The 16,220-nt window shown below is 42.6% G+C and overlaps 1 protein-coding gene across 8 annotated transcripts in view; it reads left to right on the top strand.

Annotated features, from left to right (window-relative positions):
• TP53BP1 (tumor protein p53 binding protein 1) overlaps positions 1–16,220 on the top strand; it is a 135,695-nt gene that overhangs the window by 51,929 nt on the left and 67,546 nt on the right. For 5 of the 8 annotated variants that reach the window (XM_075858094.1, XM_075858090.1, XM_075858093.1 and 2 more), the window contains exons 5-9: positions 3,449–3,522; positions 6,026–6,172; positions 7,333–7,408; positions 8,959–9,185; positions 12,392–12,500. In XM_075858094.1, coding sequence (XP_075714209.1) covers positions 3,449–3,522; positions 6,026–6,172; positions 7,333–7,408; positions 8,959–9,185; positions 12,392–12,500 — 633 coding nt within the window. The remainder of the gene's footprint in view (positions 1–3,448; positions 3,523–6,025; positions 6,173–7,332; positions 7,409–8,958; positions 9,186–12,391; positions 12,501–16,220) is intronic. The other 3 variants (XR_012882443.1, XM_075858089.1, XM_075858095.1) reach the window with 1 other exon arrangement.

The raw sequence follows: 16,220 nt of genomic DNA, 5'->3' as shown, positions 1-16,220 counted from the left end.
GCTTGTATAGAAGACGACACGGCACTCACGGAGTGCCGTGTCATCTTCTATATTACTACGGATTGGAACCCTACCCGTGCACCTGCCTGCTAAGTGCCGTGGTTTCTTATTGTTAAAAATTGCTTGGTCATTAAGGCCTAAAATATGTTTGTCACGAAGGAGTTAAAGGGGTTATCCGGGGCATCAGGGCAGGGGATGGCAGAACATAATAAACGGTCACGTTCCGCTGCAGCCAATCACTTCAGTGACGGTAATTCAGTGAGTGTAATTTAGAAAACGCAACCTAGCTCTCCCTGATGAGCTGTATCCACAGTGAGACGTGTAGGAGAGGTTGTGCTGGTTGCATACCAAATAATTGAGTAGGGGGCAGTTTATTATATTCTTCCATCCCCCGCCCTGCTGCAGATTTTAAAAAGTCCTGGATAACTAATTTTGAACAATACTCTCTAGTGGAAATAAGGGGCATGCCTAGACCATTAACCCTCCTACACCAAATTTTACGGTAGGCCCTAAGCATTCATGTAGGCAGGATTCTCTTGGTAGCCGCCAAACCCATCAGACTGCCAGATAGCGAAACTAGATTCATTTCTACTACAGAACACGTTTCTACTTCTCATGAGTCCAATATCCGTGTGCTTTTCGCCACTCAATCTGATGTTGGCATTGTGCATGGTGATCTTAGCCAAGTATGCAGCTGCTTGACCAGGGAAACCCGTTTCATGAAGCCCCCTACCCACTTTTCTTGTGCTGTAGTCATTTCCAGAGGCAGTTTGGAACTCTATAGTGGGTGATACAACAAAGAATAGGTGCTTTTTACGTGTCGTACTCTGACGCTTGGCAGCTCCGCTCTGTGAGTTTGTGTGATCTATCGCTTCGTGGCTGAGCTGTTGCTACTCCTAAATGCTTGCACCTCACTCACAATAAGAGCCCCTACAATTGATCGGGGAGCTTAGCGATTTTAAGTTCTTACTTGTGGCATACAGTGAAGGAAATAAGTATTTGATCCCTTGCTGATTTTGTAAGTTTGCCCACTGTCAAAGACATGAAAAGTCTAGAATTTTATGGCTAGGTTAATTTTACCAGTGAGAGAGAGATTATATTTTAAAAAAAAACTGAAAATCACATAGTCAAAATTATATATATTTATTTGCATTGTGCACAGCGAAATAAGTATTTGATCCCCTACCAACCATTAAGAGTTCAGCCTCCTCCAGACTAGTTACATGCTCCAAATCAAGTTGGTGCCTGCATTAAAGACAGCTGTCTTAAATGGTCACCAGTATAAAAGACTCCTGTCCACAGACTCAATGAATCAGTCTGACTCTAACCTCTACAACATGGGCAAGACCAAAGAGCTTTCTAAGGATGTCAGGGACAAGATCATAGACCTGCACAAGGCTGGAATGGGCTACAAAACCATAAGTAAGACGCTGGGTGAGAAGGAGACAACTGTTGGTGCAATAGTAAGAAAATGGAAGACATACCAAATGACTGTCAATCGACATCGATCTGGGGCTCCATGCAAAATGTCACCTTGTGGGGTATCCTTGATTCTGAGGAAGGTGAGAGCTCAGCCGAAAACTACACGGGGGGAACTTGTTAATGATCTCAAGGCAGCTGGGACCACAGTCACCAAGAAAACCATTGGTAACACATTACGCCGTAATGGATTAAAATCCTGCAGTGCCCGCAAGGTCCCCCTGCTCAAGAAGACACATGTACAGGCCCGTCTGAAGTTTGCAAATGAACATCTGGATGATTCTGAGAGTGATTGGGAGAAGGTGCTGTGGTCAGATGAGACTAAAATTTAGCTCTTTGGCATTAACTCAACTCGCCGTGTTTGGAGGAAGAGAAATGCTGCCTATGACCCAAAGAACACCATCCCACTGTCAAGCATGAAGGTGGAAACATTATGTTTTGGGGGTGTTTCTCTGCTAAGGGCACAGGACTACTTCACCGCATCAATGGGAGAATGGATGGAGCCATGTACCGTCAAATCCTGAGTGACAACCTCCTTCCCTCCACCAGGACATTAAAAATGGCTCGTGGCTGGGTCTTCCAGCACGACAATGACCAGAAACATACAGCCAAGGCAACAAAGGAGTGGCTCAAAAAGAAGCACATTAAGGTCATGGAGTGGCCTAGCCCGTCTCCAGACCTTAATTCCATCAAAAACTTATGGAGGGAGCTGAAGATCCGAGTTGCCAAGCGACAGCCTCGAAATCTTAATGATTTACAGATGATCTGCAAAGAGGAGTGGGCCAAAATTCCATCTAACGTGTGCAAACCTAATCATCAACTACCAAAAACGTCTGACTGCTGTGCTTGCCAACAAGGGTTTTGCCACCAAGTATTAAGTCTTGTTTGACAAAGGGATCAAATACTTATTTCTCTGTGCACAATGCAAATAAATACATATAATTTTGACAATGTAATTTTCAGATTTTTTTTATATTATCTATCGCTCACTGGTAAGATTAACCTAGCCTAAAAATTCTAGACTGTTCATGTCTTTGACAGTGGGCAAACTTACAAAATCAGCAAGGGATCAAATACTTATTTCCTTCACTGTACATGTCCTATTCAGACCATGACATATTGAAAGGCTATGTACACCTTTTTGGGAAAAAAAAAATTTAAGACAAAAATGTGTGATTGGTGCATCTTTGTAATTAGATTTTATTAAAAATTATTTTTACATTTTGAGATACTGCTACTTTGTATACTGCATACAGAGCAGCTGTATCGTGCGCTGAGACCTGAATCCATCAGGCCAGAGGGGCTGACCGGTTCAGTGACGGTAATTCAGTGAGTGTAATTAGAAAACACAAACTAGGTCTACCTGATGAGCTGTATCCACAGTGAGACGTGTAGGAGAGGTGCTGATTGCATACCAAATAATTTAGCAGAAGAATTCAGGGCAGCTTTCAGGGTGATGCCCCTTCCAAAGGCTGCTCTGAGAGCTCCGAAGTATGGAACAGTAGGGAAACATAGTAGGGAACATAGAATTCACTTTGTACACCTGCCGATATGACACGAGCATGGAAAGAAACCGAACTGAAACTCTTTTTATTACAAAGTAAAACAGGTTCTCTCTTCCCAGTGATAAACTATAAATAGGACCCAGCCATGCCGCAATGAGTTGGCCAAATACAGTGATTGTCTAGCTGAAAAACCAGAACTCTAATTAGGAGGGGTGTCCACATAATTTTGGCCATCTAGTATATATGTAATTTGTAAAATAGTGTTGAAAGGTGAACATACCTTTTAGATGGCTATTTCTGTTAACATAAAGGTCTAAAGCAATATTTAATGGTAATGGGTTAGAATCGGAGATTGCGGACTTTAGAACGATGTTTAACTTTAGGTCTACTTACTGTATAGCTTGTTTTATGTTAATTATTCAGTTCCATATTTTCTAATCAAATGTTTTATTTCCATTATTCAGTGACTTCAACTGTGATGAAAGTAATAAACTTGAAAATGCAGGTGACTGCACTACACAGTCACTCCAGGCTGAAGGTAACATTATGAAGCAAAAGATCTGTTCTCAGTAGTGGACATTCCACCTGGAATAGGCAGTAGAAGTTGCATTCCCTTTGACTAACGTAGGTTAGATTTACATCACATTTGGGAGATCCGATCTTCCATATGTCTTTTTTCAGGATCAAATCATGGCACAAGGAGTAGGGGAAAGGAGTAGGGTTCCATCTCTGGGACCCGCACCTATCTCTAGAATGGGGGTATGCCATAAATGTCTGAGATCGGAATACCCCTTAAAAGGGTAAGTAAACGGTAAAAAAACTTTTGACATGTTATAGTGGTGTGTTAGAAGTTTTGATCAGGGGTGGCCCGAGCACTGAAACCCCCACCGATCGCTAAAACGATGTGGAAGGAGCGCTCGGCCGAGCGCTGTGCTGCTTTGTTTCTGGTCTGTCTTCCAAAGAAAGCCGATCGGGATAAAAGCGGCACATCGCTCCACTGAGCGCTGCTGCCGCTTTGTTTTAGTGGGGGTCTTAGTTCTCGGTACCCCACCGATCCATACTTCTGACCTGCCACTATGACATGTCAAAAGTTTTTTGAAAGTTTAGTTACCCTTTAATGTTTCCTGAGAGTATGATGGAGCCCGAACCTTTAGGAGGGAACCACATGGTAATTCAATCATCCCTGTGGCTTCTTCCTAAAGGGTTAAATTTTGTCCGGGAAAAACATATAAGTTGGTGCTGGGCAGAGTTTAAGTTTTGTCTAGTGATGCCTGTCATTGGACCATAGTATTGGCACATGTGACCTGGCAGCATTGGGGTAGAGTTAACCTAAGCTTGGTAATGGGCATGGGTTTGGGAGAAGGGCAGCTGTCAGGTGAAGTTAAAACGTGAGGAAGATGCAGGGGTCTGGTCAGACCTCCAGCATATTCCTGAAGACAGAACGCTGCTCCTACCTTTTTATTAACATCATTTTCTTTACGTTTGTGATGTAATTTGTCACGGCTTTTATTGTAAGGGGGTAAGTCGCTCAGTACTCTGAGTGGACAGCTTTAAGTTCGTAGGCTTGAGCTTTTGACTAAGCCTTGTTTTAAAGTTTTATAATGGTTATTTATGTTTGATTTAAAGTTTATATTGTTAAAACCTTTAATAAAGACTGTGGCCAAGATTATTTTTACACCATCAATCCGCTTGTGTTATTGTTTTATTTATAGTTTAAAGAGAACCTTTCACCTGCCCATACATATGCAGCATGTAATAGGCAGAGCTGCACAAACCCTGGGACACTTTGCATTTTTTTCCCTATCCTCCTCCGTTAGTTAGATATTCGTGCTATTATATTTGGTGCCCGATATTTAAATAACCCCCTGAACTGTCAATGGGGCATGTAATTGGTATAAGGGGGTGTGTAACATCGCTGTGACATTGTCCAATCAGCTGCGCACAATGTCACAGCAAGAGCTGGAGAGATAGGAGAGCGCTCTCACTCACTCTTCAGCTCTCGGCAGACACAACTGTGTGATGTCTCGCGAGAGATCACAGTCTTGTCGTCCTTGTCTGCCGAGAGCTGTAGATTGAGAGTGTGTGTGCGCACATGCTCGCAAAGCTCCGAGCTGCGCGTGCGCACACGTTCGCCTCCCTCCAGCTCTTGCTGTGACACCGTCCGCAGCTGATTGGACCGTGTCACAGCGATGTTACACGCCCCCTTGCCAATTACACACTTTATTGACCGTTCAGGGGGTTATTTAAATATCGGGCGCCAAATATAACCGCACCGATATCTAAATAACGGAGGAGGAAAAAAATGTAAAGTGCCCCAGGGTTTGTGCTGCACATGTATGGGCAGGTGAAAGGTACGTAATTCCATGTTTCCCCTTTTCATTGTGCCATGTTCCAATTTTTTTTATTTTGTTCTAAAATTTTTAAAATGGATCTCCCGGACAGGATGTAACCCGTTCCTTGTTTGTATTTAAAAAAAAATCTAAGGTCCTGTTGGTTTGTCGATTTTGTGAAAATTTGAATATGTGAGAGATGTCTTTATTGTCTATTACTTCCGTTGTTGGAGAAAACTAAGTTACTCCAGACAAAATTCATGTGAATGCTGCATATTTAGATGGCTTGCAGCTATCTCTTTGTTCCTGTTGGCTATCTTTACACTGTTCTTTATGACACACCCGACAGACACAAGAAAGTGCAGAGAGCTGAAAAAGAAACTCTGGCAGGGTGATCTCAAGTTAGATCAGCTCCTTTAAAGAGTCCACTGTTGTTGGAAAGTGGGACGACAAAATCAATACCCTCTGCCAGCGGTGAATGTGAATGGCACATCCAGATCTCCACAAGGGTGTGGGGATCTGAATGTGTTCACTATAGGTCTCTAAATCAACCTGTATGCAAATACAGGGCAAATAGTTTCACATGTTGAGATTCATTATAGATTCTGATTTGATGGAATTTTTAGTGGACAACACTTCCATATTGGAACATATTTCCAAAAGCAGAGCATCGGAATTGTCTGCCTCACGCAACGTATACGTCTTTTCCAGAGTCTGAGACTTCACAGCTGGCATTTGGAGTCCTGGAACTATCCCAGAGTCAGGATTTTGAAGGCCAAAGCACAAGGGAGGATCGTAGAATGGTTTTGCAAGACATAACAAACCCTGAACCTCAGACACTTGAATGTAATCAAGCAGGTATTAACACGTTTTCTTTACTAATGTAATGTTTGTCCTTGAGTATTGTTGCCTACTCAAGGCAGTTTAGTTACTGTATTTCACGCTTCCCACTACTGTTTGGAGAAGCATTAGTATAGTTAATATAAGCTATTGTGTTTGCTTATAAATGTCATAAAACTGTGGTCTGCGATCGTTTCTAGCTTGAGAGCTACATTCAGATAATACAAGTGGTGTTGCGCTACATTCGGTCGATCTGCTACAATTATAAGATTTATGAATATATAGCAAACTCTTAGGCCCTTTTCACACCGAGGATTTTGCAGGCAGAAAAAAATTTGCAGATTTTGACCTGCCTGCACTTTCTCGCGGTGTTTTTCGCCCGCGGCCATTGAGCGCTGCGGGAAAAAAATGCAGCGACAAACGCTTTTTCTGCCTCCCATTGATTTCAGTGGGAGGTCAGAGGTAAAACCGCGGCAAGAAAGAACATGCTGCTTTTTCTTTTCCCGCGAGCTGCTAAAAGCAACCCTGGAACAAATCAATGGAAGGCGGTTTAGGCCGTTTTTGGCGCGGATTCCAACACTGTTTCCGTGTCAAGGTCAGCGCCAAAAAACTGTGTGAACTCGCCCTAGATGTAAAATGTCTATTATATCATATGCATATTTTACGTCCATGCTGGGGTTGTTGCTAAGGCGGCACACAGATATTTTGTTGCTATAATTTACATTGAGTTGCTAAAAAAAAAATCACTATATCTGACCGATATCTGTAATGGATTCTGTAAAAATAGAAGCTACCACGCCGGTGTGAATAGAGCCTATGTGTCTGAGCCTAAATAACTGTTCATATCTAAAATATTTATCTCTGTATACGGATGTTTTACAAGAGACTTGTTTGTATAGGTTAGGTTCTATTCTGTTCGGAATTGCGTTGGAGCCTTCAAGGCAAATTCTGTCAGATTTGATGGGAGGAATAGCGATGCCTGCAACGCTTTTCTTTCCGTGAAAACGATGGACACAATGATGGAACCCAGATAGACACATGGGGCGCCATTGATATAATTAGTATTACGGATCTTGCAGAGTGTCGTGGCTTTCTATTTCTCAATTAAAATATTAACAATAAAACTAAAATAATATGTATTTGTATTTTTATTTATATCTAAACTTTATCGGTTTCAGAATTCCATGACACTGGTGCTGAAACAGGGAAAAGAGAGAGTGCTACACCCCACGTATTGGAAGATGAGTTCAAACGGTACTTTTACAACTTATGTTTTTCCCCATTATATCAAGAAAATAGTTAAAAAAATAGGCCAAATTTTCCCAACTTTTTTGTTTTATTTTTATATATATTATATACCTGTCCCCTTCTCTCTCCTTTTTTTATCACCTATAATGCTGAATATTAACTTTTTAAAAAAAAATAATATTCACATGTACATAAAAAATAGAGAGGTGGCAGGTCTTCTCTACCGGCTCTAAGTGTCGGTGCAACATTTAATTACAACTTCTTGTTCGTGTCATTTGCGGACACAGATGATGATTTTGTGTATAGCTGCTGCCACTAGGAGGCAGACACTAAACAAAAAAGTGTTCTCTCCGTACCATGCTATACCCCTGTAGACGCTGAGCACAGTGACACAGACCTTTTTACCAGTGCTTCCACACTTTATTGGAGAAAATTATTCAGAGCTCCAGTTTTTATTGGTACCATTTTTGGGTACATACTATTTTTTGATCGCTTTTAATTCCATTTAGTGAGGGGAGCAATTCTGACATTGGTGTATTTGTTTGTTTTTTTGTAACCGCATTCACTTTCCGGGATAAATAATGATGTATTGTTTTAGTTTGGTCTTTTACAAAGGCGATACCAATTTATGTTTATCTTATTTATTTTTTACATTACTTTAAGGGAAAAAATGGGAACATTTGAACTTTTTAATATCTTTATTGTACATTGCTAAATACCTTAACAGATTTGTAATTTTAATTTGTTTTTTATTTTTATTTTTTCAATTGCCGCTACATACCTCCCCCCCTTACTTACCGACTAATGTTCATTATGTCAAATGTCGGTAAGGGGTCTCCAGGCTGGCAGCCTTGTCCTGTAGAGCCCCGTTCCCAGTAATTCACCAGGACCAAATGGTGCTCCGTCCGGTCCCTACCTTTCTTTCCACGGTGGTTTCATCCTTTTACATTAATGAGGATATTGTTCTTTTCTGCCTTGCGCTCTTCCCACCCTAGGGAACATTCTTTCCACATTTTGGATGTGTTCTGCTCCTTACAGATTTACCTAATTCAAACTACTTTCTTCCGCCGCTCAAACTTTGTCAGGCCCTGTCTAGGGCCTCATTCTGGAAGGCCCTAGACAGGGCCTGACAACATACAAGACCACCATAGCTAGCTGGATTTGGTCTACCATTTGTGAGGTGTACTGGTCAATGGCCAGAGACCCAACTTTCTTGATAACGACCCATTTCACTAGAGCAGTGGGTGCCTCATGGACAGTACAGCAAAATGCAGTACAGATGTGTAAGGCAGCTACTTTGGCGTCCCTTTAAACCTCCTCAGAGTTCTAGAAATTTCATATATTTTGCATACGCAGATGCCTCTGCTGAACCTGCTTAGCCCTCATTTTTTTCCCCTGGGGACTGCCTTTTAAGACTAAATGACACGGATAAGAGAATTAGATTTTTGTTAATCACCAGAAAATCCCTTTTAAAGATCTATTTTTAGGGGTCATTGTTTTGGAGTTGAATTAAGTTGTGAGTTTTTCCTTTTTGCAAATTAAGAAATAATTATTAGTCTTTCCAGACAACAGGAGGAAGTATGCTCTAAGGAGACATCTAGCAATCCAAGTGAGGAACAAATGTGCACTACCGTAACACCCAACTGTGATCAGAAAGAGCAGCCAAGTCAAAAAGAAATACATGCTAAAGTGGAATCATGTTGTACAAATATGGAGGAAGAAATGGATACCTCAGATCTCGTCTCTAGTCAGGAAGACCTTTTTGGGCAGCCCAGTAATTCAGGTAAGAAAAATAAGGATATTAAACATTGTTAATTAACCATTCATTGCCAGAGGACATGAAATTAGAAACCACTGTATGTAGGTTTTGTTCCCACCATCATAAGCAAAACCTCCTGACATTTAATGACACGGCATATGACTGTTTTTCTATGGTGTTTCCTAGCAGATCGGAACCCCGCAATGCAAATCGCGGGGTTCCGATGGCTGTTTTGGCAGATCGGAGGCCTAACAACGGTGGCGGGGCCTAAAAGACTTTCGGTCGCAAAACAAAGATGGCGCAGGCTCAGGAGCACCGTGATGTAACGACAGGGAACAGAGCTGGCTCTTATCCCTGCCATTAACCCCTTAGATGACACGATCAAAAGCGATCGCGGCATCTTAGTGGTTTGCATCGATTGTCTCGATGTGATCGTAAGGATGCTGATCGTTACTATGACAACCGGAGGCCTAACAATGGCCTCCTGGTCTGCCACGTACGATAGCCTATTCGGCCCCGTCCAGAGACGGACCTAATAGGCTTGCGGTCAGTGAATGACAGCTCTAATACATTGAACTACCCACGTAGTGTAATGCATTAGGGTATGTTCACACGAGGGCGTCCGTAATGGCTGAAATTACGGGGATGTTTCCGCCTGAAAACACCCCGTAATTTCAGCCGTAACGGCATGTGCAGGCGCTTGAACGCCGCGTCATTACGGACGTAATTGGCGCTGCTATTCATTGGAGTCAATGAATAACGGCTCCAATTACGGCCAAAGAAGTGACAGGTCACTTCTTTGACGCGGGCGTCTATTTACGCGCCGTCATTTGACAGCGGCGCGTAATATACGCCTCGTGTGAACAGACAAACGTCTGCCCATTGCTTTCAATGGGCAGATGTTTGTCAACGCTATCGAGGCGCTATTTTCGGACGTAATTCGGGACAAAAACGCCCGAATTACGTCCGTAATTAGTGCGTGTGAACATACCCTCAGAGAAAGAAAAGAAAGAAAAAAAAAAAAAAAGAGTTGTATAAAAGTGTAAAAAGAAAGGTTTCAAGTTAATAAAAATAAACACTGCCTTTTTTCCTATAAGAAGTCTTTTATTATAGGAAAAAAACTATACCGTTAAAAAAAAAAAAAAGTACACACATTTGGTATTGCCGCGTCCGTAACGACCCAAAACTATAATGTTGTTCTTCCTGCGCGGTGAACACCGCAAAAAAGAAAGCGATTATGGCATTGATTTTTATTTATTTATTACCCCTCCCAAAACGTGGCATAAAAAGTGTTCAAAACGTTGCGTGGGCCCCAAAACAGTACCAATAAAAACTACAACCGGTCCTGCAAAAAACAAGCCCTTAGGCCCCATGCACACGAACGTAAAAACGCCCTGTGAAAATCACCAAAATAGACCTCAAATGCGCATGGTGCTCTTCACTTCTGAGCCCTGTCATATTTCCAGGCAAATGATAAATGCCTTGAGGGGTGTAGTTTCTAAAATGGGGTCACTTCTTGTGGGCTTCCACTGTACTCTGGTACCTCAGGGTTTTTCCAAATGCGACATCGCACCCAAAAAACCAAGCTAGCAAAATCTGCATGCCAAATAGCGCTCCTGCTTTTCTGAGCCCAGCCGAGTGTCCAAACAACAATTAATTACCACATGTGGGGTATTGCAGTAATCTGGAGAAATTGCTTTTCAAATGTTGGGTGGTGCATTTTCTCCTTTTTTCCTTGTAAAAATTAAAAATTTCCACGAAAAAAATTTCATTTTCAATTTCACAGCATAATTCCACTAAATTCAGCAAAAAAAAAAACTCTGGGGTCAAAATGCTCACTATAGCCCTCGATAAATTCCTTCAGGGGTGTAGTTTCCCAAATGGGGTCACTTTTGGGTGGTTTCCGCTGATTTGGTCCCGCAGGGGCATTGCAAATGTGACATTGCGCCCGAAAACCATTCCAGCCCAACAGCAGTTTATTACCACATGGGGTTTGGCCATAATCGGGAGAAATTGCTGTTCAGATGTTGGGGTGGTTTTTCTCCTTTTATTGGAAAAAAATTAGAGTCTAAGATTTACATCCTAAATTCAGCAAAAAAAAACTGTGGGGTTAAAATGCTCACATATACCCCTTGATAAATTCCTTGAGGGGTGTAGTTTGCCAAATGGTGTCTTTTTGGCAGGGTTTCCCTTGTTTTGTCACCACAAAACCTCTTCAAACCAGATATGGAGCCTAAAATATATCCTAATAAAATAGAGGCCCCAAAATAAACTAGGAGCTCCTTTGCTTCGGAGGCCGGTGCTTCAGTCCAGTAGCACACTAGGGCCACATGTGGGATATTTCTAAAAACTGCAGAATCTGGGCAATAAATATGAAGTTGCGTTTCTCTGTTAAAACCTTCTGTGTTACAGAATTTTTTTAATGAAAACTTTTTATGCAAAATAAAATGTAATTAGTAAATTTCACCTCCACTTTGCTTTAATTCCTGTGAAACACCAAAAGGGTTAAGAAACTTTCTAAATGCTGTTCCAAATACTTTGAGGGGTGCAGTTTTTAAAATGGGATGTTTTATAGGGGGTTTCTAATCTGTAAGGCCCTAAAAGCCACTTCAGAACTGAACTGGTCCCTGAAAAAAAAAGCCTTTTGAAAATGTCAGAAATTGCTGCTAAAGTTCTAAGCCTTGTAGCGTCCTAGAAAAATAAAAGGATGTTCAAAAAACGGTGCAAACATAAAGAAGACATATGGGAAATGATAAATGGTAACTATTTTGTGTGGTATTAGTATCTGTTTTACAAGTAGATACATTTAAATTTAGAAAAATTCTAATTTTTGCAAATTTTCTCTACATTTTGGTCTTTTTCACAAACAAACACTGAAAGTATCGACCAAATGTTATCATTAACTTAAAGTACAATGTGTCATGAGAAAACCACCTTAAAATCGCTTGAAAAAATAAAAGCATTTCAAAGTTATTATCACATAAAGTGACAAATGTCAGATTTGAAAAAAATGGCCTGGTCCATTAGGCAAAAAGAGGCTGTGTCCTTAAGGGGTTAAGGTTTGCCTTCAGTGTTTAAGAAAGAGGGCTCATTTAGTGAGCTCTGATGCAGTGATTCCTCATGATGACCCATAACCTTTTGTGGCGTGATTGTGAAATAGCTTAAGTGAACATCAAATATTCAGTGCATGTTTGATTTGATGTTTCTTTAATACCATTTTCCCTAAATAGAATCTCCTATCAGTCCTGTCGCAAACAAGATTGTCTCTACTCCAGCTGACACACTGCGCCTCTTGCATTTCTCTGGACAGGCCAGCCTTGTACCTGGGAATGTCTCAGAGTAAGTATGTGTTCTTCTTTATTTTATACATGCATAGTGTCATGCTCTGCTTATTATATCAGGATGCAAAGGTCATGAGGCATTACAGCAGTCAGTCCTATTTGAGAGAGCCTAAAACCACTTCTTTTTTTTCTTTTTTTATTCGCTTTATTTAAAATGTTGCAGACAGGATGAAGGGCAAGCAAGTGCACCAAGAAACTTAATTGTTACATCACATAGGATACAGAGAGAAAAAAGGGAAAGGGTAATCGGCAACATTCAAAAACTTTTATATAGTTTGTCAATAAATAAACTCTTAAACAACAATAAAACCTGTTGTGTATGCCGTGAAAATATCACAAATATGAGGAGTATGTGTAATAGGTAATATAATAACCGAATAAGGTTAAGGACATACACCATGAGATGGCAGTTAAGGTTCCTCTACATCAAAAGTCTCTGGAGTATCTAACCAGGGACCCCAGACCTTGAAGAATTTATCCGGACATCCTCTATGTTGATATACTAATCGTTCATATGTTATTACTGTATTGACAAGACCTCTCCATTGAGCAACCGAGGGCGTGTTATCAGCCATCCAGCGAATAGCTATGGCCTTCCTAGCAAAAAACAAGGTTTCTTTCAAGAACATTTGCATGTAGTGTGGCCAAAGCTCTTCATCTAAGATACCAAATAAAGCCACCTTAGGGGAAATGGGCACAGGGGACGGTAAAAGGGAGGATAAGAGGTTAAATATTTGTGCCCAAAAATCAGAAATATATGGATAGTTCCACATAAGATACCAGAAATCTGCATCCAAGCAATGGCATCTGTGACACTCCGTTGTGGGTATTCTACCCATTGTACAGTGAAGGAAATAAGTATTTGATCCCTTGCTGATTTTGTAAGTTTGCCCACTGTCAAAGACATGAACAGTCTAGAATTTTTTGGCTAGGTTAATTTTACCAGTGAGAGATAGATTATATAAAAAAAAAAAAAACAGAAAATCACATTGTCAAAATTATATATATTTATTTGCATTGTGCACAGAGAAATAAGTATTTGATCCTTTTGGCAAACAAGACTTAATACTTGGTGGCAAAACCCTTGTTGGCAAGCACAGCAGTCAGACGTTTTTCATAGTTGATGTGTAAAGGATCTGCCAGGCACAGCGGGGTTAACTCCCAGAACTAATCAGTCAGCACCTGAGAATACATCCCTGAGACTGACTCCTGCTTCCACCATTCAGGCTGGCAGGCTTAGGAGTGGGAGAGCCTATCGTAACCTGGCCAGACTCAGCTAGTTCCCGCCCTCAGTCTATTTAAGCCTGCACTTCCTGTCCCTCGGTGCTTGTTATTGCTTTGTTTCTTTCCTTGTGGTTCCTGGCCCAGCTACAGCTCCTGCTATTTTTGATCCTGCTCCATACCGACCCTGGCTTACCGACTACTCTTCTGCTTTTCGTTTTGTACCTCGCACACTCCTGGCTTGACTCGGCTCGTTCACCACTCTGGTTGCTCACGGTGTTGCCGTGGGCAACGGCCCCTTTTCCTTGCTTGTGTTCCTTGTATGTTTGTCGTGTTTGTCGTGCACTTACTGAGCGCAGGGACCGCCGCCCAGTTGTACCCCGTCGCCTAGGGCGGGTCGTTGCAAGTAGGCAGGGACAGAGTGGCGGGTAGATTAGGGCTCACTTGTCCGTCTCCCTACCCCCTGCCATTACATAATAACAAGCCCATACCTAGTCTACCCCTGGTCCCTGACACCACTATGGATCCCCGTGAGACCCTGGCTCAGCAAATGCAGGGTCTCTCCCTACAGGTCCAGGCCCTGGCTCAGAGGGTCAACCAGCCTGATGCTACCCTGCTAGTTCCCCGCACCGCACCTCTTGAACCCCACCTCAAGTTGCCCGACCGGTTCTCAGGGGACCGGAGGACTTTTCTCTCCTTTCGGGAGAGTTGTAGGCTTTACTTTCGTTTAAAGCCTCATTCCTCAGGTTCTGAGAGCCAGCGGGTGGGTATAATTATGTCCCGGCTCCAGGAAGGGCCCCAAGAGTGGGCCTTCTCCTTGGCTCCTGACGCCCCTGAACTTTCCTCCGTTGATTGTTTCTTTTCTGCTCTCGGACTTATTTATGACGAGACTGACAGGACTGCCTTTGCCGAGAGTCAGCTGGTGACCTTACGTCAGGGTAAGAGACCTGTTGAGGAGTATTGCTCTGACTTTCGGAAGTGGTGCGTAGCTTCTCGGTGGAATGACCCTGCCTTAAGATGCCAGTTTAGGTTGGGTCTGTCGAATGCCCTGAAAGACCTGCTAGTTAGCTATCCCTCTTCTGACTCCCTAGACCAGGTTATGGCTTTAGCGATACGACTTGACCGACGTCTCAGGGAACGACAACGTGAACGTTTATGTGTTTTCTCCTCCGACTCCCCCATGATGCCTCCCGAAGCTCCGTTGCTTCGTTCCTCCCCGAAAGATTCAGAGATACCTATGCAACTCGGGGCCTCCGTGTCCCCCCAACAACGTAGAGAATTCCGCAGGAAGAATGGTCTCTGCTTCTACTGTGGGGACGACAAGCATCAAGTGAACAACTGTCCTAAGCGTAAGGTTGCAGCTAGAGAACTTCCGCGTCTAAGTGATCATCGGGGAGGTCACTTGGGCGCACAGGTATTTCCCGTAAATATGAAACGTACTAAGATCTTGCTTCCCTTTCAGGTCTCTTTTGGTGGTAGGTCTGCTACCGGCAGTGCCTTCGTGGATTCAGGGTCCTCTACTAATATCATGTCTGTGGAATTTGCTATGTCTCTTGCTATGCCTCTTATTGATTTGCCTAAACCTGTCCCGGTAGTGGGTATCGACGCCACTCCTCTTGCTAATGGTTATTTTACACAGCATACCCCTGTTTTTGAACTCCTTGTTGGCTCCATGCATTTGGAGCAATGCTCTGTACTGTTGATGCAGGGATTATCGTATGATTTGGTTCTAGGTCTTCCCTGGTTGCAGTTGCATAATCCTACGTTTGACTGGAATACTGGGGAGCTAACCAAATGGGGTAATGAATGTTGTACGTCATGTTTTTCTGTTAATTCTATTTCTCCCCCTAAGGAGGCGAATACGCTACCCGAGTTTGTTCAGGACTTCGCTGATGTTTTCTCTAGGGAGGCCTCCGAAGTGTTACCTCCTCATAGAGAATACGATTGCGCTATCGAATTGGTACCAGGAGCTAAGCTTCCTAAGGGTAGGATATTTAATCTTTCTTGTCCCGAACGTGAAGCTATGAGAGTGTATATCCAGGAATCCCTGGCCAAGGGTTACATTCGTCCCTCTTCTTCTCCGGTAGGTGCTGGCTTCTTCTTCGTGGGGAAGAAGGATGGTGGTCTTAGGCCATGCATTGACTACCGTAGCCTGAATAAGGTCACGGTAAGGAACCAGTATCCCCTTCCTTTGATTCCTGATCTCTTTAATCAGGTTCAGGGGGCCCAATGGTTTTCTAAATTGGATCTACGGGGGGCGTATAACCTTATTCGCATCAAAGAGGGGGATGAGTGGAAGACTGCGTTTAACACGCCCGAAGGCCATTTCGAATACCTCGTCATGCCCTTTGGGTTGTGTAATGCCCCTGCGGTCTTCCAGAATTTCATAAATGAGATTTTGAGAAATTACCTGGGGATTTTTCTGGTAGTGTACCTTGATGACATACTGGTGTTTTCCAAGGACTGGTCCTCCCACGTGGAGCATGTCAGGAAGGTG

Source organism: Rhinoderma darwinii, chromosome 3 (assembly GCF_050947455.1).
Source record: "Rhinoderma darwinii isolate aRhiDar2 chromosome 3, aRhiDar2.hap1, whole genome shotgun sequence".
NCBI classification, from domain to species: domain Eukaryota; kingdom Metazoa; phylum Chordata; class Amphibia; order Anura; family Rhinodermatidae; genus Rhinoderma; species Rhinoderma darwinii.
Note: the sequence above shows the minus strand (reverse complement) of the source record. Positions and strands in the feature narration are given on the sequence as shown.